This window comes from Episyrphus balteatus, chromosome 3 (genome assembly GCF_945859705.1).
Source record: "Episyrphus balteatus chromosome 3, idEpiBalt1.1, whole genome shotgun sequence".
NCBI classification, from domain to species: domain Eukaryota; kingdom Metazoa; phylum Arthropoda; class Insecta; order Diptera; family Syrphidae; genus Episyrphus; species Episyrphus balteatus.
The window spans coordinates 93,977,301-94,002,716 of record NC_079136.1 but is presented as its reverse complement, the minus strand read 5'-3'; the positions used below and the strand labels follow the sequence as shown (position 1 = coordinate 94,002,716).

Below are 25,416 nucleotides of genomic sequence, written 5' to 3'. Positions count from 1 at the left end.
ATAGACCATGCAGTTTGCTTTCATTTGGTCTTCAACTCATTATCAACCCAAGCTTTGTGCAGAATTTGGTCAAATGGAGGTTGTAAAGCCTGTTTTCTTGATGTGGTATACCAGACAATGGACAATCAATAAGTACCCTTTTTTTTCGATAACATCGACAATAGTGATGAGGCGTCCCTTGAAGCGACCCGCTGAGCACTTTGCAATACGGTCTGTCTACGATTCTTTAGAAAGGCATAGCTTACCTCTTTAAAATAATTTTAAAGTCCTGCACAGTTGCTTCAAGCTAAATTATTGTGCTTAAAGCAAGTGTGCATAATAACGCTAAAAGAGTTTGACTGTGGCTGAAATGAAAAGAAAATATATTGTGTCATCAAAAATAAAGCCTCAACACCTTCGAATCCGGCAAAAACACCATAAGCTATGAAGGCACTTAATCAAAGAAAAACAAAGAACCATAATCAGTCTCACTCTATGAGGTTTATTTGAGAGAAAGGGTCTTCGAGTAATGTTCGGTCCAGTTATCATCGTTGGAAATTGGATGAGAAGATTCAACGATGAAGTTAACGGGCTTTACAAACAACAAACCCGACTTGGTCAGAAAACTAAAAATTGACATTCGGAGCATATAAACACTGATGCACCAGCCTGAGAAGTCTTTACATGGGCCACATGGCAGAAGAAGACTTTTTCTAAGCACTTTAAATCGTACCACCTTTTTAAGCATTTTTCCAAGCTTTAATGTGCAATGGTATTAACTTAATACCACATTTCTTTTTTATTTTTTCTTTTTTAAGACATGGGTTTCAACTTCAACATTGTACATTAAAACTTAAAAAATATGCTAAAATTGGTGGTACGATTTTTATACCACTGCCCCGGAAAGAGTTAAGTTGAGAACAACCTCAACCAACTTGATGATCGTTACTGGAGACAATTAGCTAGTTTTCGAACTGTTTGGAGAGGTCATTCAAGTTTAAAAAAAAAAAACCTACCAAACAAAAAGAAAGGTACTTGTATATCCACTTTACTTTTTATTTAAAAACCCTCAGAACTTAATTATATTAAATTCTTCTCAATTTAGAAACAAGTCTTTCTGTATATCTTATCAAATTTGGCACATTTTTTTTTTTTTTTTGGATTGAATTGATTCTAATTTCTAAGTATAACTTGAACTTCTGTTCAATGTAGGTAAAGAGCTATTCGTTTGATTCTTGAAATGTATAATATTCGAAACCCACTTATCATTATTGTAAACATAAAGAGTCAAATAACAGTCAAAAATGATAAACTTCCGTCACCAGGTTTGGCGCTCTATTTATGCAAATAAAATTAACATGAATTCCTCCAAAAAGAGAAACAATAATAAAACAAACAAAAAACCCAAACTAAACAAGAGAAGATAAAAAAAAAAAATTAAAAATAAGAGAAACAGGTTAACTAAGATGGCAAATAACAATCTATCTGTCACATTTCTATTGACATGACACTTAATAACTAAATAGAGTGTTTCGTGTGTGTGTCTACTGTATAAACATTCAACAACAACAACAACAACAACAACAACAACAACAACAACAACAACAACACAATAGCCTCTGCTTTGCGTCACCTGAACAAAAAAAAAAAAAAAACTTGTCACATTTTTGTTTTTTGTTTATTTGCCACCCGATCGACATCGGCTTTTACCGCCGCCACACCTCTTACTCACAGAGGTATATTTTTTTTTAATATAAGTTCACCCGAAGAACTAATTTGACAAATTTTTGTCATATTGTATCAATACACACTCGTACAAACATTTGTATTTTTATTTTTTGTTTTATTTTTTTTTTTGTTTTGTTTTTCGCTTTGATGAATATAATTTACAAATGAGGTGAATACTAATGGGATTTCTTGCTAATAACTCGTGCTTATGGTAAATTTAATAACCATTAACTTTTTCGCTGCGAATTATTTTTAGAAGCTCACGAATTTTGTTTTTTTTTTTTTTAATTTAATTTTTTATTTTAAATCCACAAGTTTTAAAAACAATTATCACGCACAATCGTCGTATATAGTCTAAGAGCCAGGATCAGATTTCTTGCGTGAGAGGTAACCGATTCATATGAATGTCAGAGGTAGCGTGGGTAATGGTGATGACGAATACCTTAGTCTGCCTGCATTTATTTGGGCCGTTGTCGAGAAAAAGCGCATCAAAAGTACCATTTTTCTGAAAATCGATTTAGTGAGGGTAACCACTTAAAATTTATTGATAACCAACGCCACATACTCACTGATAACAAATATACCAATGGCAGACATTTTAAGTGTGGCCAAAGCCCCGGCAGACTGTCCCGAAAATGCGTTTTTTTTGGCGTTTTTAGACTTTGGGGTAACCACCTAAAATTAATCGCATCCTATAGCGGTGGACTCCCTGATAACAAAAATACCCATGGCAGACATTTTGAGTGTGGCCAAACCCTCGGCAGACGGTTTTGAAAATGCAGTTTTTCTGAAAATTGATTTATTTAGGGTAACCACTTGAAATTAGTCGCATCCTGTAGCGGTGGACTCCCTGATAACAAAAACACCCATGGCAGACATTTTGAGTGTGGCCAAACCCCCGGCAGACGGTTTTGAAAATGCAGTTTTTCTGAAAATTGATTTATTTAGGGTAACCACTTGAAATTAGTCGCATCCTGTAGCGGTGGACTTCCTGATAACAAAAATACCCATGGCAGACATTTTGAGTGTGGCCAAACCCTCGGCAGACGGTTTTGAAAATGCAGTTTTTCTGAAAATTGATTTATTTTACTTTTTCACATAACTCGCGTATTATTGGACCTAGCAGAAAAAATTGTGTAGCAATCTTAAAGATAATTGAATTTCCTACAGAATATGTTAAATAAGTTTTTTCGATTAAACCTTCGGTTTAAGAGTTAGGGTGGTTTTTTTGAAGCAAGTCAAAGGGTGATTTTCTTATTTTCGTCATATCTCTTTTATTTGAGCTTTTTTAAAAATTAATTTGAAGTAAAAGTTGTAGATCTTTTTATTACCTTCATTTATTACACTAACGGTTTTTCGATTTGACAGACCGTTTTCGATCTGTAGGAAAAAAACTTCAAAAAGTTTGCAATTTTTTATATAGCTTTTTCCTATATAAAAAATTGCAATCTTTTTGCCCCTCCCCGCCTAAAACTATACAATTTTTTTCTTGCCTGAGTGCAACCTACACGCCTAGGTTTTTTGTTACATCTATTGCAAATTACCCTGTACTATGTAGAACCTTTTTCCTATATAAAAAATTGCAAACTTTTTGAAGTTTTTTTCCTACAGATCGAAAACGGTCTGTCAAATCGAAAAACCGTTAATGTAATAAATGAAGGTAATAAAAAGATCTACAACTTTTATTTCAAATTAATTTTTAAAAAAGCTCAAATAAAAGAGATATGACGAAAATAAGAAAATCACCCTTTGAGTTGCTTCAAAAAAACCACCCTAACTCTTAAACCGAAGGTTTAATCGAAAAAACTTATTTAACATATTCTGTAGGAAATTCAATTATCTTTAAGATTGCTACACAATTTTTTCTGCTAGGTCCAATAATACGCGAGTTATGTGAAAAAGTAAAATAAATCAATTTTCAGAAAAACTGCATTTTCAAAACCGTCTGCCGAGGGTTTGGCCACACTCAAAATGTCTGCCATGGGTATTTTTGTTATCAGGAAGTCCACCGCTACAGGATGCGACTAATTTCAAGTGGTTACCCTAAATAAATCAATTTTCAGAAAAACTGCATTTTCAAAACCGTCTGCCGGGGGTTTGGCCACACTCAAAATGTCTGCCATGGGTGTTTTTGTTATCAGGGAGTCCACCGCTACAGGATGCGACTAATTTCAAGTGGTTACCCTAAATAAATCAATTTTCAGAAAAACTGCATTTTCAAAACCGTCTGCCGAGGGTTTGGCCACACTCAAAATGTCTGCCATGGGTATTTTTGTTATCAGGGAGTCCACCGCTATAGGATGCGATTAATTTTAGGTGGTTACCCCAAAGTCTAAAAACGCCAAAAAAAACGCATTTTCGGGACAGTCTGCCGGGGCTTTGGCCACACTTAAAATGTCTGCCATTGGTATATTTGTTATCAGTGAGTATGTGGCGTTGGTTATCAATAAATTTTTAGTGGTTACCCTCACTAAATCGATTTTCAGAAAAATGGTACTTTTGATGCGCTTTTTCGCGACAACGGCCCAAATAAATGCAGGCAGACTAAGGTATTCGTCATCACCATTACCCACGCTACCTCTGACATTCATATGAATCGGTTACCTCTCACGCAAGAAATCTGCTCCCGGCTCTCGGTCTAATACGTAGAATTAGTGATTTATATCATTTGCTACAACTTTGTAAATTGTTTAGAGAGATTGATTTCTGTTGTTTATATTCTGATTGTTATTTATTGTTTCCTCTGATAAATTTTCCAATATGGGAAAAAAGAGCGTTTCCAAGATATGTAGTTAGGGTGAAAGCATTTCTTTTGTTACGGCGTACAAAAAGAGATTTCATTTGTTTTTATGGAAACTACTACAAATTTTATATCGAAGTCAGGGTACCACAATTAAAAGATAGGAAACTATATCAGTGCAAAATATTTACTCGTTGTTCTTTTCTTCAAACTTACTAGATGGGGCACCTTATTTAGAGCCTTCGTGAGAGTGACTTCCGTCTAGAATAATTGGGAAGATGGCGCTGCTACGAGACTTAAGTTAAGGGGGGAAATCCCTCTGGACGACGGGTTTTTCAAGAATTTTTATTGGAAAACTGAAAGCATTAATTAAAATTTGGAAAAATACATGATATTATTGACATCATGAAGTGCTAACACAATTTTTTTGAAGTAATAAAAAAAAAACAAAATGGCGGCTCTACAGCCGTTTAAAGTTGATGCCTCGCGTTTGCGCCGTGCAATGCCCAAGTCCAGTTAATTATTTATAATCAAAAGAGACATTTTTTTCCATTAAAATATATTTATACGCATTGCATGAACCTAAATTTAGCAAAAAAAAAGTGTAAAATAAAAATTAGAGACCAAAAAAACGAAAAAAGACAATGTTTTTTTTATAAACAAATTGTTAAAAAAAATATTTATTGTGAAAATTATATTGAACTTTTAGGTTTATGACCAATGAGTTAACGAGTAATTGACACTTTATTTCAAGTCGATAGCTTCATTAGTTTTTGAGTTACGTTGCACGGCGTGGAAAAAACGTGTTTCGAGGAAAATTCGTTTAAAGCTTTCATTTGTGTACTGTGGTAGGCTCCGAACGCATGGGTTTCAGGACTATCTGGGGACTTTTGGGGCTTCATTTAAGGCTAAGATCACTAAAATTGTTTCTTCGGTTGATAAATGATTTTTTTAGGCAAACAATTAATAATGCAAAAATAAAAAAATTCCAGAAGGTTTTCCCCCCAAGAAGGGAAAACACCGAGGGCACTTTCTGATATAAAATTTTTAAAGTAGGACATTATTGCGATACATAATTATCAATTGATGATTGATAAAAAATAGATTTCGATAACTTATTAAATACTTATAATTAACAAAAGTTTTGAAAACAGAGAATCATGCCAACCGTTATTACCTAATTAAAATGTAATTGAAAAATTCCATTACAGAGTTGACCAGTTTTCCCATCAATGAGATTTATAAATCACCAAATTTCAGTATTTATATAAATATTAATTGATAGCTGACATTAGCAATACGAGTGGTAGTCTTCTGGACGTCAGAAAAAGAAAACAAATAAGGAGATGAGCTGGACTGACACCTAATGGTATTGCTACAAAATTACGTATAACTGATGTTTGGAAAACCAATGGAGTTTGTCGAAGAAACAGTTCTTTTGCTTTGAGAAAAATAAACATTTGGGGAAGGGTAAATGAAAGGAAACAACCTACTCAAGTACCGTTTCACAGTAGAACTGTTTTGCAGCACCAACGAATTCATATCATGCCTGAAAATAACATTTGGTAAAAGATGTAGAAGTCGATATAGAAAAAGCACTAAAGAACAACATGAACTAAAGAACAACTTAGATGTATATTCTCGCAGCACTCTTAAAAAGAGCGCCAAAGATGTACTTGGGGCATAGGAGAATGTTGTTTTTGTTGCTAATAGATTTGCTACACTGCCCTTCTCACAAATGTATTGATCTGGCATATAAACAAAAACACCTGAACTATTAAGATTATATTTTAACCGTAAGCGTATTAAACTGTCGTATCGGGAAAATTCTTCTAGTTTATTATCCGTGCTTCTTTACTGATGGAACGCGGAAAAAACTAAACGTTTCAAGAACTATCAGGGGTAAAGATAGTACAAGAAAGGATCCATAATAAAAACGAATGAATTTTGAAGCAAGCGATCCAGTGCAACACCCACAAACAGGTAAGAAGGAAAGGACAGGAATCTAAACAATTTTGAAAAATTTGAAGGCGGCAATGCATGTCCAGAAAACTGAACTCGATAAAGAGCAGGAGTAATAAGCAACATAAATCAAAATCATAAACGATAAACGATGACTCAAGAGATAGTATAGTACCGGTCAGAGTAGAAAAATCATATACCTATAACTTTTTAAATGCGGCATTAATGGCCGTGTTTACAATTCTTACAAAGAACATGGTTTTGAACACTTTTTGACTGACTTAATTCTATTTATTAGTAACGGGCCTTAAATCAATTTCTAAAATTTTAATAATTTCCAGATAAATCTTTTGATAAAATAACTTTTCTATAAATTTAACACCATTAGTGTCAGATCAACACGTTCCTGATTTCTTAGAATACCCTGTGTCTATTGTTTACCCAAAAACATTCAAAATATGTACACCAAACCCAAACCTATTTTAACCGACATCTATGCAAGTAAGAATCAACTTTTCTAAATATTTTAACAACAATCCAAAATCCTCATTTCAATGATATAAAAATGAATAAAAAAAAAAAAAACTATGACAAATTAAAGGTAAATGTGAGTTAAAGACGACCAAAGAAACGTTCAAACTTATAAATGAAGGTTCAACATCATATCAATGCAGGTATGAATAGAAAGAAATATTATAGGGGCTCTACAAGGACGACTTTAAATTGAAAAAAAAGAGACACATAGAAAAGAGGAGAGAAATCCTATAATCATAAAACTGCCACAACAATAAGTATCTACGATGACGACGTTGCCGGGTGCTGCTCTGCTCGTTGAATGTGATGCATATGTCTCAAGAGCCACCCCTTGAAATTGATAATAATACTCGTAGCACAGGAAGAGAAGCAAGCAAAATAAAAAAAAGGTCCGCAGACATCTGGTTCGATTTCAAACTAGTTATTTTTTTTTTTTTCAATATCCACTTATATCTACCAGCAGAGCTCATCATTGAAATACACACAAGGAATAAGATATATCTATTTATGTGACACTGACAAGGATAGCGTATGCAAAAAATAAAAAAAAAGTATTTTATAAAAAAAAAAAACTTTAAGTGCAGAGGAACATTTAATGGGATTCAATGAGTGTGCTTGTCTATACGTAAAGGACATCCGCTTCGTCACTATTTAACTGCGCTACGCTGATCGATGTCATCTGAAAGATAATTGCCGATGAGACGAACAAAAAATACACCAGCACGAATATAAACCTATAATTTTTGTTTTTATTTTTTAAGTTGATATCTACTAGGAGTGTATTGAATTGATTTTTCACGACTCACTCCAATACACAGTATGTATATGTGTGCAAAAGGTGTTGGATGTTCTTATAAAAGTGACAGATTGTCACGCTTAGGGGTGCAAGCGACCGCGCCGTGGGATTTTGTAGGTAGTTGTTGATTTTAAAACATTAAGGGGTTGAAAACTGTATATAGAGGTTTTCTTTTTGAATAGAGATATTTAAATATCGAGTTAAGGGTGTGGACAGTGGAGCTTAAGTAGTTACAATGAACCGGAACGTGCTTATTTATTTTATTTTATTTCAAACATTACACATGTTCATAAGATAAGAAGGAAAGCATTCACAGGCTTATTTATAATTAGCAAATACATTACAAGTAGTAATTATATGGTCATGACAATTAAGAATTACAACACAACTTTAAGATAGCCAAAAATTCCCTTGACAATTAAATTACCATGAAAAAGCCAAAATTGGCAAAATTTTTTGAAAGTCGTTGGTACGAGTTTTTAGCATTAAAATTAGTCGTATTCTTTTGCTCTTTCATACCCAGGACAGATTTTGTATCCGCACCATAATACCCGAAAGACGTGTTTGTAATTATTGTGTGTTTGTCTCCGGTGCGTCTGAGGGGTGTTGGGCGCGGTTAAAACGTTTGTGTGTAATAATTAGGTGATAGTGTGTTTTAGGTGATAGTTCCAGTTTTAAAAAAAAGGGGGAAAAATCGAATTTTGGGGTTCATCTGTCGTGTTTGGCCGCGAGGTCCAATAGGACGGACATATTGAAGTTCAAAGTAGTTTAACTACATACTTGATGAAGCTTGATGAGAAACAGCCACAGAATAGGGCAGAACAGAAAACAGAAAAGTTTCATGAGAAATATTGAAACAAAAAAAAAACAACAACTACAAACAAATTTCATATATTTCACGAATGCGGTGAAACACAGTAGCATGTAAAGAAAATAATTGACTAAAATATTCCCGATCGCAACCTTACACAGCAATCAAAACAGTTTTAAACAAAAAAAAAGCTTGTTGAACACCAAAAAGTTGTACTTTTTTGCTGTTAACGGTTCAGAACCGCATATTCAATGACAACTTAAATGAAATTTCACAAACCTTTGATAGAGTTTTATTTTTTTATTGATTTCTTTCTTATTTTTTTGTTTGTTTGTTCGTTTGTTTGTACATATCGTAACAAAAAAATTGAAATGTTTACTTTACACAAAAAGAAATATTACTAAAGTGCTAATCTTATCTTTTCGTACGCAACTTAAATTGACCTCGGTATCAATTAACAGGTGGTTTTGAAATAAGAAAAAATGCCTTTTAAAATTTAGTTTTTTTTTAATCTTTACATTTATTCAATAAAACTATATTTTATGCATGATGATAATGAATGAAAAATTTCATCACGAGATGGAAATAATCATTTTTGTTACACATTTTTTTTTTTTTATAATTGCAGACATGTCACCTGTTCCGTACTAACTGAACAGATGACACGGACTCATCAAAAAAGGCCGCAATGTTTCTGGTTTTTTTTTGTTTATCGGAGAAAACAAAAAAAACACTCAAAAGGTGTGGTTTTGTAAAATTGTTAAGATAAAAATACATTTTCGAAAAAAAAAACGCGTTAAAATCGCATAAAATCTAAAATAAATTTAAATTGCCAATACTTTTTTTTACCCATTGTATGAACTTCAATTCAGTTCTAGATAGTGTTTTTAAGCAGATGATTAAATTGGTCACGATTTTTCACGTACATCTTATAAATTTGATGCAATATCACATGTTCTTAATTAGTCTTACAACGTCTGCTTGTATTGTCTTTTAATCTAAACAAGACACACATTTCTCTTTGGTTCCTAGTTGCGGTGCTTGCTGTGAAGCTCCCGAACTGATTTGATCAAGATTTGTTACTCCAGCGAATCATCTTCACTTCAGCTGAAGTCAATTTAATCTCATACGTTTTGTTAATTGTCCAAATTGGTGACAATTTGTAACAGCTGGTCGAATAATAATAGACTTTTCTTTTCATTTTAGGAAAGATTCTTCGCTCACAAAATATGCCAGAGGTTTTTCGCCACTTCATTCACCCTACGATTATACAATGGTTGATCATAGTTCATAGATGCAGGATGATTGAACTTTTCGCACTTGCGAAGCACTTTTAAATTCAAATAACTTTCCGTAATAGTTCGGATTCTACCTTTTTCGCGTTAAGTCCGTGCCCATTTCCTCCCAAAAGATCCACTCATCCGCTCAAGTGCTCGTTGCAAGGATGTTGAATTTCGTTGCGAAGTTAAGGTGGATGTGTAAGAAAGAATGCCGACTTTTCGATTTTTTCCGTGCGGCGAAGCTTTTTGACTCGTGTGAACGCAAGCCTCAGGTGACCAAAATGACAATTTCCATAGAAGAATCCTAGCCGATTTTAGCCGTGCGACATAGCGTGCGGCTAGCTAAAATCGACTCGTGAAAAGTCGGCATAAGGTTAGAAATTGGGAGAGGAAGTGTTTAAATAGGAAAGAAAGGAATGTTAAGTTCCAGTGACGTGGCTTGCTTGCGATGCACGGCATTAAACTCGCCGGTTTTAGTGGGGATCTTGCCCTCAATACTTAACCTCGCCTGCAAACAAAAACATAGATCAGGCCAGACACAAAATCGAAAAAAAAAATCCATGTTGATATACATAAGTGACTGCCGACGGACTAGTATAATCTCAAAGGCACTGCTGATGTTAGTACAGTGTGGCGGCTTTAACCCTTCTAACCATGGAAATCCGCTGTCATGTTTGGATTCCTCCATAAGTTCACTTTCGGATCCTTCACCTTACCTTCAAGCAAAAAGTCTAGGATTGTGATAATTATTCTGGAGCCCAGAGCTTTAGTCCCAATCCTAAAGATGTCACTGTGTACATAGCAACGTAAAAAACAACAACAACAACAACAACCCATACTTTAACTATGTATTTTCTTTGATTATTCATAAAATTTAATAAAAAATAAAAAACAATGAATATCTAAATCCTAAACATTACTTTAACCTATTGTAGATAACAATTGCCCGTCGGCACTCTCACTTTTTACTTTCCCGGCGGTAAAATCGAAATTTTTTTTTCTATTCAAGTTTTGAGTTTTTCGTAGCACCTACTGAACACCTATTTTAATAAATGAATTGGTTTTATCAATATAAATTAAACAATTTAGATGCCATTTTTTTTTTATTGATAAACTTACCCCAGCTGATGGATGACGAACCGGTGCCGGATACATATCCCTGCTTATGACTGGTTTTTTTGTTGTTTTCTTTTAAATAAAACAATGACAAAAATAAAATGCTTGCTTTATTTCAAGCTTGTGTCAGAAGTGTAATTTATGTAGAAACTAGTTAATCCACAGAACAACAATACAAAATAAATGTAATCCAAGTGTGGTTTAGTGAGAGAAAACAACAAACACAATTAAACTTTGATTTTTGCTATATTGGTTTGCACTAATAAATTTTATTTGATGTTGTAATAACGGTTAGCCGTATTTTTTTTTTCTCTTAACAACACACACACACACAGGCAAAACACTGTGTATAATAACGACGTGACGCGTCGATAAGCCTTTTTCCTTGCACCACTCAACTCGTCGAACAAACAACAGATGAAAGCAGCAGCAGGCGACGGCGAAAGAGAGCTTGATGCAAAAAAACCAAAAAAAAATGTATATATACGAAAAACAGCACGATAATTGCTCAGAAATCGCAGGGCAAAAATGTATAGAAAAAATTCAACGAACAAAAAACAAACACTTAAAACAAACCGATGTCGATGTGAGACGACAAAGGGCAGAGAAGAGGGGTGGTGAACGAGTTGAAAACAAAAAAAAAATACAACCCGAAAGGCGAAAGCAAAGAGGACGAAGACGGCGGCGATGAAGCTCCTTCAAAAACCACTTAATCCACTTGTAACACACAAACGCGATTCAATAAGTCACACACATGCACGCACACACTCATACATGCTGGGTGCGCATTGACAAGCCGAAAGAATATTGGCGTCGAGTGACAGGCGGGTAATTTTTTTTTTTTTTATATTCCTCCTTCCTCTCTCTTCGACGATGCTTTTAATGTTTCGTTCAACCGAAAAATATTAATTTTTATAATTTTCACTTGAACTCTTTATTTTTTTTTTTGTTTGTTTTGTTTTAATTTCTACATCTCTTTCTCACCACTTTAACTGTAATTAAGCAGTAACGGAGTGGCAAAGAAAGTGACAGAAGTTGGAAGCGTTTTTTTATTTCGTCGTGTAAACATAGCGAAATGCGCAATTAATTGCGGCAAAATAGCATGGATGCCTGCGGTGACAGTAGTGTTGTTCAGCGCTTTGGGGGGAAACTTTCGATAATTGTTTTAATGTAATCGACTATTGAACCAAACACACACGACAAAATGATGACGGTTATGAGAGGGCAATGACAACGCGTCGCGTGATGAATTTGACATTTATCCCACCAATAGCTGGGAATAGTTTTCTTTATTTTGAGTACAGTGTAAACTGTTTCGTTTTTATTTTTGATATATTTATATGAATCCAAATCCAAGGGTGTGACCCAAATTTGATAAACACTGTTGTAAAAAATTGTTAATTGCTCAACGACGGCAGACGATACGATATTTAATCGGTAGTGAAAATGACGAAAAAGCGAAATTCCGTTTTGTTGCTCCGCGTTGCGGTTAACTCAACAGACTGACGTTTAAAAAAGTACGGTACACGGCCTGCCTCAATGAGAGAGAAAAAAAAAACGAAGAACACACATACCAATACAAAAACTGAAAACAAAATAGCTAGTGCTAAAAACTAGTAGTTTGATCTTTTTCTTTCACTTGTTTAAAAAGAGAGACAGCTAGAATAATTAACGGCAAACAAAAAGAAATGGATGTATTCGAAAACAAAACAAAAAATTGAATTCGCTCTTCTCACACACAAATATGGCTGACGATTATTATATTATTGCATTCACTGTCAATTCGGCCATTTTGAAGAATTTATTGCACGTTTTTTTTTTTTCTCTTGTTCAGGAATGAATTCACTGTCACTATTTTAAAGAATATTAAAATAATTCAACGAAAAATTATTCACTAGATTTGAATTTAAATTATTCATGGTTTTTATTGACTATTTTTGTTTAAATTTGAAGTTATTTTAAAAAATAACGCAAGAAGAATTTCCAATAACAAAACACAAATTGGTGTTTCGATGAAGCTTGTAGCTGCTTTTTGAAATGCTACACATCAATGTTGCTGTTGCTGTGGCGAGTAACCAAACCAGACGATTTGTTTGTTTTTCTTTATCGAGTGAGAAGGGAATGTGAGTATTAAATTGGTTTTCTCTTTCTAGCGCAGTTTTTAGTAGTGCCACCTATGGGAAGATAGATTAAATGTTTTAGTTAGTTGGTATGCGTTCGGAAATGTAACTTTTCTTAGGGACACAACACACCAGTAAAATTTAAGGTCGTAGTTAAGCCTAGTACGCAACTGAAGCGAAACGAAATTTTCCATTCAAAAATTCGATAATGAAATCTTGAACGAAAGTAAATTTGTTTTTTAATTTAAAAGTAATTAACATTGTTAAAATAACAACAATATAAAAAACAAAGTACACATCAAATTTCAGGCCATATCTTTATAATTACCTATTCTCTATTTTCTTCTCTATATTTTCAAAATTTTCTATTTAAGTCACTGTATAAATAAACTGAATTTCAGGAAAAAAAAGCATACTTATTGCTAATCAATTTAAATGTTAAATGCAAAAACACTTTTAGCCCCTTGGGATTAGTTGTTTAGCCCGGAGATTTCTCTAGGCTATCAAACTAACTTTTCCATAAATTGTTTAGAATTTTTTTACAAACGTGAAAACTAACGTTTGGAATGACAAAATGTATTAAACTATTTTTGAGAGCATACCAACATTTTTGTATCTCTTTATATAAAACATACTAGAAAAATACAAGAAAAACCCAAAAGCGAAAAATATGACAACTGTAAATTAGTTTGTGTTTGCGGATTTCGCAACATTCAATATGCAGTGCTGCCAAGATTTAAGGTTATGTCCCGATGCGTTTTTTTTTTGTCCATTTTACCCCGGTTGTATTAAAAAACACAAATAATAACGAGCTATACCTTTTTTAAAACCAAAAACTTCGTCTTTTATTAGTATCTTAAATATTTTTAAAATTGGGAAATAAATATCAAACTGATTTTGTTCAAAAATTTTATGTAATTGAAACTTCAAAAAAGAGTCTCAGAATTTTGACCCACGACTCTCCGGTCCATTTTTCTTTCATCTTTTTTCTCTTTTGCACTCATTATGTTTAAAAAGAGGCGTGCCTCTTGAGGCTTCATGCAATAGCTGACATAGAATTTTAAAAACGAAATTACTCGTATGAATTTAAAAAAATAAAAAAACACAAAATTCGTTCTTCAAAAAAAAAAAAAAAAAAAACAATTTTTAAATAAAATTGAGCTCCAAAAAAGTATGCAGTTTAATTTTTATTAGAAATTTCTTTTAGAAAAAAAAAATTAAAATCTTTAGAGCCGTTTCAAAAAAAAAAAAACTAATTTTCTTAAAATAAATTTTTGAAAAAAAGTTTTAAAATTAATTTTGTATGCCATTTTGTAAAAACTATGATTCAACACCTAAAACCATAATTTCGAAAAAATTCAATGTCCCGTTTTCGAAAAATCGATTTTCAAAATAAAAATTCAAATTATTTTTTTTTTTATGCAAAAATTATTTTTTTTCAAAATTTTTTTTATATTTAGTTCATATACCTAAATGATTTTGCATAAGAAAACTTTTTAAAATTGAAAAAAATAATTTGGGAGGTAGTCAGAAATTTAAAAAAAGGTTCCATGGGAGGTACCGTTAATAACGATTTTTGAAAAAAATTTCCATACAAGTTATCAATAATTTGTATGGGATCGTTTTTAGCTCAGATAAAAATTTTCGATAATTTGTATGGGAGCTAAAATTTCGCGAGCTGTGTACCAGGCTATAGATAACCTTGTCTCTAAACTAATACCTGCTCAAGAGAGAGCACACACCATATTCGATAAAGCACTGAACATTTCAGTTTCTAACAATGATGTTGCTAAATGCTATGTGAAGCGCATCAAGAAGCAAAAACAACAACATCCCAGTTCCAACGCTTATGAAAATATTCTGTGTTTACATCTTTCTTCACGTGAAGCCAAGCTGAGAATTATGGAAGCCAAAAGGAATGCAAGGAAAAAGCTTACTTCGAGTATTTTTAATGAAGGTAGTCAAAATAGTATTTTTATTAATGATTCATTTACAAAACATACTAGATCTCTGTATATGGCAGCAAAGAAAGTTAAAAACGAAAATAAATTCAAGTATTTATGGTTCCGCAACTCTCATATTTTGATGAGGAAAGTTGAAGGTAGTGAGGTTGTTATCGTAAGATCATTTGCTGACCTTCCTACTATCGGAAGGCAGTAGTATGATTGACGATACTGATCTTATGCATGATAACCTCACTACTAGAACCATTAGATGTAATTATGATAATATTTTAAAATGTAATTCGGGAAACAAATCGTTTTTTATCGTTCATCAAAATATTCGCAGTTTACGTCGAAATTTCGATTTATTGGTAGGGAATCTTGAAGCTTTTTTTAAATTACCTGAAATAATTTTTGTATCAGAGATTTGGATATATTCCGATGAAATAGAAAATTATAACATAACTGGTTACAATTTTCACGCAAGTACTAATGATACTTATTCTGGAGGTGGAGTAGGGGTTTTTGTGCGAGCAGTGTATGAATATGAAATTAAAGTTCTTAATCTGAAAAGTGCAGACATTATTGAGGTGTGTTGTAGCATATATGATGAATTATTTACATTTGTTTGCGTATATAGATTACATGCTTCATCACCCCTCTTCTTTATTAATGAAATGTCAAATTTTTTAAATCATAAACGATCGAAGAATCTTATTATTTTAGGTGATTTAAACATTGATACTCTAGTAAGCAATTCTGTTGTTGATCTTTATAAGGTTCTAATAGCTGAAAATGGTCTTATATCTTTCGTGAACGAAGTGACTAGGCCTTGTTCTGGTACGTGCCTTGACCATGTTTTTGGCCGTTTTGACAAGATTCCTTGTAATTTACTTGCTGGAATTAACCTTGAACTTAATATAACTGACCACTGTATGACAGGAATCCTCTTCGAAAGTGTTAGATGTGAGAACATTGAACGTTGTACCCAACCCCCCATTATCAGAGTCAACTTTCAACTTTTAAATAGCAGATTACTGTATAAAAATTGGAATAGCGTCATGATTGAAGAAGATGTATCCATTGCCTACGATTTATTTCTTAAAATTTTAAAAGAACACATAAGCTTATCAACTTATACTTTAAGGCAGAGCAGTTCGAATAGGAATCTTAAACCATGGGTAAACTCATCACTGATCAAAAAAATAAAACAGAAAAATAATTTAAGCATAAAATGTCTGAAACATCCTATGAATTTAAGTTTGAAAACCAGGTATAAGAGACTATGTAAAAAAGTGAACGAAGAAATAAGAGCTACAAAGAATTCCTTTTATCAATCTAAAATCCATACGGCAAAGGGCAACATAAAAAAAGAATGGGAAGTCATTAACAGTATTTTAAATAGGAACATTTCCAATAGCAACAATCAAATCGTACTAAAAGATGGTATAGTTGTTTTATCGAATCCAAAAGATGTAGCGGATGAATTTAGTTCCTTTTTTGCGTCTGTTGGTCATGGTTCTTTTTCAGAAAGCATACATTCTTCACCTAACTGTTGCTATGAGACTGATCCTCAAGAAAACCTTTCGAACAGTTTCTTTTTTGAGCCAATTACAGGAATTGAAGTACTTAAAACAATAAACTCTTTAAATAATTCATCTTCGCAAGGCAAAGATGAAATATCTAATATAATGCTTAAAAAAGTTGGACCAAATTTGGTAGAAGTATTGACACATATTTTTAACTTAAGCATATACTCCGGGAAGTTTCCTGATGAATTGAAAAAAGGTATGATAATTCCATTATTCAAAAAAGGAAGTAAAACAGATAAAGGAAATTATAGACCAATAACTTTGTTGTCTTCAATATCGAAATTGTTTGAGAAGGTAGTGAAATCAAGAATTCTGTCTTACCTTTATAAAATAAACTTTTTGAGTCCATTGCAATTTGGATTCAGGGCTGGGCTTTCTACTGAGGATGCTCTTCTACAATTTTGCTGCATTTTACAAGAAGGTTTAGATGCTAAGAAAAACTGTGCTGGTCTTTTCGTAGATATTACTAAGGCCTTTGACATGGTGAACCATAACATACTCTTGGATAAATTGTATAAAATTGGTTTTCGTGGGTTCATCTGGAAATGGCTAGAGTCTTATTTGAAAATTAGATCACACATTGTGAAAGTTGGGTGCAGCATAAGTTCCTCTAAAAATAGTCCTTTGGGAGTCCCCCAAGGATCCGTGCTGGGCCCAATTTTATTTTTGGTTTATATTAATTCGCTTTTTTCACTTCCTTTCCGAGGTAAAGTCAGAGCCTTTGCCGATGACCTTGGAATTGCATACTGTAACAATAGTCCTTTGAATCAAATTTCAGATATTAACTATGATGCTCACTTGCTGAGATTTTGGTTTGCTAAACATGAGTTAATTGTGAGTAGCAAAACTAAGTTAATGTTTTTCAGCCTGAGGGGTAATATCTCTCCGGATATTCCAATAATTTTTCATTCTCACGATTGCCCCAGTCATAAGTTACTTTATGGTGAATGTAATGCTAACCATACTCAATCATATCATGGCAATGTTAAATGTAGTAGTAGTTGTTTTGAAATTGTAAAAGTTGAAGACTTTAAGTACCTCGGGATCCATATTGATCAAAACCTTAACTGGGACAAGCACATAGCTATTTTAAAAAACTATCTTCTCTCATCCACCCGTTGTTTCTACCACCTGAGAAATCATTGCTCTTCAAATTTGTTGAAAATGGTTTATTTTGGTATTTTTCATTCCAAGTTGCAATATGGAATACCCTGTTGGGGTGGTGCATATGTCAACAAACTGCAACATCTCACCGTGATTCAAAAATCAGCTGTACGTAACGTTTGTAAAACCCATCGTTTGACACCATCAATGGAACTGTTTAGGTCTTTAAAAATCCTTCCCGTTAGACATTTATATTTTTTTAAAGTTCTAAAAGTATTTTTTAATAGAGCTGGATATTTGCAAAGGTCCGATTTCAGACACACGAAGCCTTAGAAGTAATTCCACCTTTATAGTAAACATCCCTTACTTTCGCACGACTAGCTACAGAAACTCCTATTCCATTGTTTCCTGCAAACTTTTTAATACGCTTCCTATAGAAGTTCGTAAAATAAGAAATATTGGCGCGTTTTTAAAAGAAATAAAGTTATGGCTTCTTGCCGTAGACCACCAAGAAATAGAAACTTTGCTACGTTACACTGTTTAAAATTAAACTTATGCTAATATATTTTAATACGATTTGTTTGCTGAAATTTAACTTTTTTGAGAATCTTATAAGCTTTTTATATTCGAATTTTCTTTTCATTTCTTTTTGCTAATATTAATTTTATTTTCCAAATTCATAATTTTGAATGTATAAATTGTATTAATTTTGTTTCTTCCTTTATATTTTTGTAACCCCACACAAAATAAAATCGATGTGGCATCACCACTGTTTGTTCTAAACAATTGCTGCCACTAACTATTCTTATTATAAAATATTTTTGTTAACCATGTCTATGTATTCGAGCACAATGTAATATTTGAATTCATTAATAAGAATAAAGAACTTATCTATCTATCTATCTATTTTTTGATCAAAATCGTAGGAGCCGTTTTTGAGAACATTTAATTTTTCCAAAATTGCTATATGACAGGTTCCGTTATTTTTGGTCCAAAAAAATTAGTTCAAAAAAACCCTCTGTACGGGATACAAAAACTGCTACATACCAAGTACCAAGTTTAAAGTAGATCGGCTCACCCGTTTAACCTGTAGCGCCTTATACAGATCGAAAATCCAAAAATCATTTGTACATTCTTAGCTACATTTTAAGACCATAACCACTAGCTTTAGTTGCGGGGTTCAAGCGTTTGAAGGTAGTCATATTGAATTTTTATATATTTTTATAAAATCAAACGTGGAAAAATTTTTTTTTTTTCTACTTTTTCGTCAAAACTTTGGTAGTTTTATATTTATATTCATTCACCAATCTTATCAGAATTCATCTAACACGAAATATTGCCATTTCAATGCAACCATGTAAAACAAAATTTCGCTCATTTTATCTATGAGAGCTCACATCTTCTCCGCTTTTTTTAACAAAACATTAGGTGTGTTTTTTACTACCACCGGTCTTAACTGGACAAAAAAAAACGCCTCGGGGCTTAACCTGAAATCTTGGCAGCACTGTATATTGAATGTTCCGAAAACAGCAGACACAACAAAAATTTAGAATTGTCATATTTTTCGCTTTCATTTTCTTGTATTTTTAATGTATGTTTTACAAAGAGATACAAAAATGTATGCTAGCAAAACTATTTTAATACATTTTGTCCTTCCAAACGCGAGTTTTCACATTTTTAAACAAATTCTAAACAATTTATGAAAAAATTAGTTTGGTAGCACAGATTTAAAACTCTTCAAAAAGTTAAGCCCAGAGAAATCTCCGGGCTAAACAACTAAGCCCAAGAGGCTAAGGTGTTGTTGTATTTAACATGTAAATTGCTTAGATCAGACTGCGTTTTTTTTGTCTAGTTAAGACCGGTTGTAATAAAAAACACACCTATTTTTGTATATTTCTGTATAAATTAGCTATAAAAGCCTGGTACGCTGCTCGCTAGCTAAAATTTAGCGCGAGATAAAATTCACCAATCTTATCAGAATTCATTTAAAGGCTTTTATCTGAAAAGTGGATTGCGTATATCTCTAAATATTGCCATTTCAATGCAACCATGTAATACACAATTTCGCTCATTTTATCTATGAGAGCTTTTTTCAAACCTCATCTTCTCCGTTTTTTTTAACAAAGTAATTTTGTAATTCTGTATTAATTAGCGATAAGACAACAATTTTAGTACCTTGGCACTACTGTTTTTATCGAGATAAAATTAACCTCCAGATAATTATTATCTGGATTTTTCAAATATCTATACATATACAGATATAGTTGTAATTATTTTTAGTACGTAAATTGTTTTTTTTTTTTTTTTTTGTGCAAAATCTATATAGAGAATCAAAAAAAACACAATTATTATCTTCGAAGTTATAATCGTGCTTTGGTTTTATTTAATTCACTATGAATTGAGCACCCTGTTTCTGTTTTTCGCTCGTTCGTTAAAAAAAAAATTCATCTTGTTATTCATTTCTAATCAAAATGAATAGTGAACTACAAAAAAAAAAACAACAATTTATTTGCCTTGCGCCCGAAATAAACACTGCCAGTGCCACACCAAACACACACAAAAACAAGCAAAAACGATATAAAAATTCATGAGAAGTTCTTACACACAAACAAATAAACTCATACAAATTCGCTTCAGTGGCGATGAACTTTGCGATGAATTATTTTTTTAAGATTTCCTGTATAGTGATGAGATAATTCTGTCGATAACTTCAATTTCGTTTAGTAAACCGATAACCCAAAAAAGGTACAATTGCTTAGAGAAAATGTTCTATTAACTTCTATTTGTGCTTCTTTAGAGGTGTCAAAGTAATAATAACTTAAGTTTGGTACGCATATCGAGCTAAATTTTAGCTGATCTAAAATTTATCTAACTCCCATACAAATTATCGATAATTTTATATGGAAGTCAAAGCTCGGCTTAATTTTGTCGATAATTTTTATGGAAGGAAAAATTTATCTCGATCTGCGTACCAGGCTTTAATAAAAATAAATAATTATACGACAAACACGCTGTTGATGGGAATTATTTTGATTTGATACTTCCGTTTCCGTAGAAGAGAGCGCTGAACGCTCAGAACAAGCTTTGTTCAGAGGCTGTTCAGAGCGTGTTCAGAATTTTCAGACTCTATTCAGAGCTTTCTTCTGAGATAAAAAAAAAAAACGCCTAAAGCCAGAACTATAATTGGAGGAAGCAGTCGGATGCTAAAATGTCAAATCCTACGTTTTTGCTGTTGTTCTTTGACTTTTTGATAAGTTTTCATCCGTCGAATGCGGTTGCGAGCGCTGTTCCCCTCCGTTTCGTCCGACGCTTCCAACAATTATAGTTCTACCTTAATACCCGATAAACAATTTTGGGCCTATAAAGCTTTACAGATGCAATTGTTGCTTCTGTAAAGCATTATAGAAGCAAAATTGTTAGTAGAGTATAAAGGACATTCATGAAACGGTGTGAATTCTGTAAAAAAACATGGTAAACGTGGTATAAATGTCTAATTTTTTTTTATGAATTTGACAGTTCGTTTGCCACATTTTACCATGTTATGCCTAGTATGCACCTGAAGTGAAACGAACAATTTTGATGTCTCCAAAGTCAACAGCGAACACGTTAACGTAAAAATACCATCGGGTATTATAGAAAAGTAAAATTAATAAAAATACAAATAAAAAAATTCAAGAAAAAAACATCAGGAAATAAGTTTTAAAGCAAAAACAAAACAAATTTAGTTTCGTCCAAGATTACACCGTTGCATGAATACCACTATTATATCAAATAATTTAACAAAAAATTCAACTGACAACTTTCGATAAAAAAATCGATATTACTCAACAAAACACCCATCACTAACAACACACCCTGTTGTTGGTTCACTTTTCCAACCCAGCAAACCAGCTTGAATTTTTTTTTGTTGTTGCCTACCATTTCGAAAAAAAATTCACTTTGCTGCTGTCTACTGCATTCAATTCATTTCAGTTGCTTTGAATTCGCCGATCTGTCAAAATCGCTTAAAAAAAAAAATAAAAGATAACGATTGCGGAGAGAACGGATGTGAGAACAAAAAAAAAAAAGAAAGAAAAAAAATTTCATTTAAAATTAATTTCCTTTGTAATTTAAATAAAAAAAAAGAAGTAAAAACAAAGGAAAAATTATATAAAATCATATAAAATTGCTTTACTAAAGTAAATAAAAGGAATAACGAGAATTTTTTGTTGGTATAAATTAAATATTTTTTTCGTCTGGGGTTTTCCTCTGCGATTGTTTTTTTGTTGTTGTTCTGTGCTGGTGCTGCTGCTGCTCCCCGAAACGAACGCACACACCAAAAAACCAGCCAAAAAAAAAAACCTCCTTCAATCAATTTAGGTCGCCTCGTGGCGTCGGGCAAATGGAATAAATGTACCAATTTTTTAAAAAAGAAATATTTATAAATTCTTATCGTTGGAAATTTTAAACAAAATATAATAATTTACACGCATAATCTCGCTTGAATATTATTATTTTTTTTATAGTGACAACGGACATCTCGATTTTTTTTTTTTTTGTCTATATTTTGTTAAGATTTTTCTTCATTAATAAAACCTACCGCGGCTAACCGACGGGAAAGGAAATTGTAGCAACCAACCAAACAAGAATTCACAAATAACGCAGAAAAAGACACAGTAACAAGAAATATTCAAGTAAATAGAAGAGGAATAGATTCTCGTCGTTTCCAAGAGAACTCCCAATATTTTAAGTTAGTAGAAGAAGAAGCAGAAGCTCCAAAGGGAAAACTGTTTTTTTTGTTGTTGCATCGTTTTGTCGTCATCGTCGTCGTTTTTTGTATAAATCGTTAGATAATAAATAAGTAAAAAAGAAGGAAGGGAAAAGAAGAAGTGCAATAAAATTTAAATAATTCAGTTGTTTATGTGTGTTGTTGTTTTTCATTGGCAAAATCAATGCAAGGAATGCATCTGAATATGATTGTTTTTAATTCAGCAAGGGATAACAATTTGGCACTGTTGAAGGTGAGTTTTTATATTGTTTTGTTGTTGTTGTTGTTGTTGTTGTTGTGTATTTTTCGATCGATATAAAATTTCGGGTTGAAACAAAAAAGATGTAATAAAATAGGTACCTGCTTAGGTCTCGAGACTCATTTGGAAATATGTATGTGATGGATTTGTTGGTACCTACCTACCTATATATTGTTTATAAAAACGAACTTAATTCACATCAGGATTGTACCTATGACCTTTTCTTTTCTCAGGTATCTATCCATCTAATTCATGTCTCTTTACTTCTTTTTTTTTTGCTTCATCTAAATCAAATTCTGGGAAATATATTGAATTAAGAGTGAATTTGATTTTTGCTCTGCTTTAGCGGGGGGTATAACAAAAATAATAATGAAACCTTTAAAATTTGTTATTTTTAGGGTGTCATTGAATTTTTATGTATTCGATCGATTTTATACTTACTTCTTGAACGGATCTGGTTTTAAGTTGTTTTTAAATTAAAAACACTGGAACACAGAAAAAAAAAAACAAGTTCAAGTTGAATTAAGTTTGATTTGATGAAAGAATGATAATGTTAATGTTTGTATTTATATATGTACATATATCCGATTTGATAGCAATGAACCTCTTGAGTTGTTGTCATCTGGAAAGTGAAAATAAAATTAAATACAAATGTGATGATATTGCATCAAATAGAATTCAAGTTTTTTTTTACTAACTTTGGCACCAGACCTTTGTTAAAGAATTCAATTCCGACATATTTTTGCTACCGGCTTTAACTTCTATTCTTAAAAGAACAAAGTTTGCCTATGCCTTTAAGCGTAACATAACATCTTTTGAATGGAAAAACTAGATAGGAATACTGTCAATCCATTAAAGACCCTAACGACCAATTTCTTCCCAGCTTAGTACCTGGTCTAGCTAGGTCCGGTACTAGCACTGGTACTTTTTGGTACTTCTTCATTGCATTTCCCATTTGTTTCCCAAGTGTTTTAGGTAAAAAAAATCATTCAAATCTTAAAAGAAAAACGCACTTGTCAAGCGCAAAAACACCCAAGAAATTAAGAAATCTGTCAGATATCTCTTAAAAAGAATGAAATGCATTGCTTTGATTGAGGTAAATACTATGCTATGCTAATACTCGGTACAAATTTGACAGTTGTACTAGGGCTTAGTACTTTTGTAAAGAAATCACTTGGTACCGATTTGAGTATAACAATTGGTATAATAAGAATAACCAGGTACTAGCCGATTTTGAGGAGCTAGCTGGGACCAGGTCCTTACTAGTACTCGGTACTAAATTGACAGTTTTAGAACTTAGTACTTGGGTGAAGAATTGAGTTGATACTGATTTGAGTACTTACTTTAGGACTAGGACCGGTATTAGCGCTAGGACTCTATGAAGAACTCGGCCGTTAGGATTCCTCTGCGTTCAGCAAAGCTTTAAGGAGAGAACATTCTAATTCTAAGTTTGTTTAAAAAGCTTGAAGAAGCCTAGAGAGTCCTTTGAATTATTGACTTTTCTTCTCAGAGGTCCGACGATAGAACTCCTCTGTCAAAATTAAATCTCACTAGGAGTGTCAAAAGAGAAATGATAATTCAATCAATAGAAATTGATCAACATTCCGCTGCAATATGTACATACATTTCTTGAAACATGTGGGAATCAGTGGTTGTTCCAATTGAAAAGAAAAAGAATTTAGGCCAGTGAATAGCTACATATGTTGCCAACTTGCATAAAGTTATTGAAGAAAATTGTTACCCAACAATTTCCAAACTATTTGTGATTGAAGAATAATCTGGATTTAGAAGATGTCATTCATGTTAGATTGCGACTAATCCGAGCCTTGTGGACGTTTCATAACTTCGGGCGAGTTCATAAATGCAAACCTACTGCAGTACTGTCTGTCGAAAAATGTCTTATTAGAAATATTTGTCTTTGTTTCTAAAAACGAGTTTTAAACTAGTTAAAATTTACTCATAATTATAACAATATTATCAATTCTTTTATGCAGCACTGCTGCAATACTTCCTGCTACTCTTAGATGACGGCAGGTGCTTCCACTACGGAGGGCCAGGTCCTTTAATAACACTTTAGAACTGGAAGCTGGTAAAACCCCCTTATTGGCCTTACTTCTGAATTACTGAAATGTAGTTCACCCTAACTGGAACTGTAGACGTTAATAGACGCCAATGTTGATCTGATCTAGGAGATTCTTCCCCTGTCTCCTAGAACTAAGGAGAAATTCCTTAGTGAAAACACTTCTCCCCTTAACTCTTTGCTGTCACGAATAAATTCCCACTGGGGTTTAATGCAATCCTAGGATGAGGTATGTACTAGGCACTTCATGTTCACCACGGAAAGTTGTGAGTGTTGGTAGATCGAGGTGGGTTTTAATAAAAACTTATGCACAATCGACCCTTTGAACATCACCAATATATAACTTGGGTGTTATTGTTGACGACAAAATTATTATCAAAGAACATGCTAGTCACCTTTGTACGAAGAAATCAAGATCTCTAACATTTAATGCTTCGGTTTTTCTGAATAATGTCCTATTTAGACCTGGATTTTCTCAAAGTAAAGCTAAGAATTCAAAAATTAAAGAAAAAAGAAATGAGAGTGGGACGTTTTTCAAATTTGAAAGCTTAAACAAAAATTTCTATTGGAGTTATGAAGCTGGATTTTTTCAAGAAAAATTTGACCCACCACAAATAATTTATAG

General features: G+C 32.8%; 2 protein-coding genes across 6 annotated transcripts in view; one reads left to right on the top strand and one right to left on the bottom strand.

Annotated features, from left to right (window-relative positions):
• Positions 1-13,013, bottom strand: part of LOC129916430 (protein groucho) — a 213,393-nt gene extending 200,380 nt beyond the window's left edge. Inside the window, exon 1 of one of the 4 annotated variants that reach the window (XM_055996365.1) lies at positions 10,950-13,013. In XM_055996365.1, coding sequence (XP_055852340.1) covers positions 10,950-10,985 — 36 coding nt within the window. In that variant the 5' untranslated portion in view covers positions 10,986-13,013. The remainder of the gene's footprint in view (positions 1-10,949) is intronic. The other 3 variants (XM_055996362.1, XM_055996366.1, XM_055996364.1) reach the window with 3 other exon arrangements.
• Positions 13,014-21,701: 8,688 nt separating this feature from the next.
• The window catches only part of LOC129916428 (protein fem-1 homolog CG6966), a 74,013-nt gene continuing 70,298 nt past the window's right edge, over positions 21,702-25,416 (top strand). Inside the window, exon 1 of one of the 2 annotated variants that reach the window (XM_055996357.1) lies at positions 21,702-22,705. In XM_055996357.1, the coding sequence (XP_055852332.1) occupies positions 22,637-22,705 (69 nt within the window). In that variant the 5' untranslated portion in view covers positions 21,702-22,636. The remainder of the gene's footprint in view (positions 22,706-25,416) is intronic. The other variant, XM_055996358.1, reaches the window with a different exon arrangement.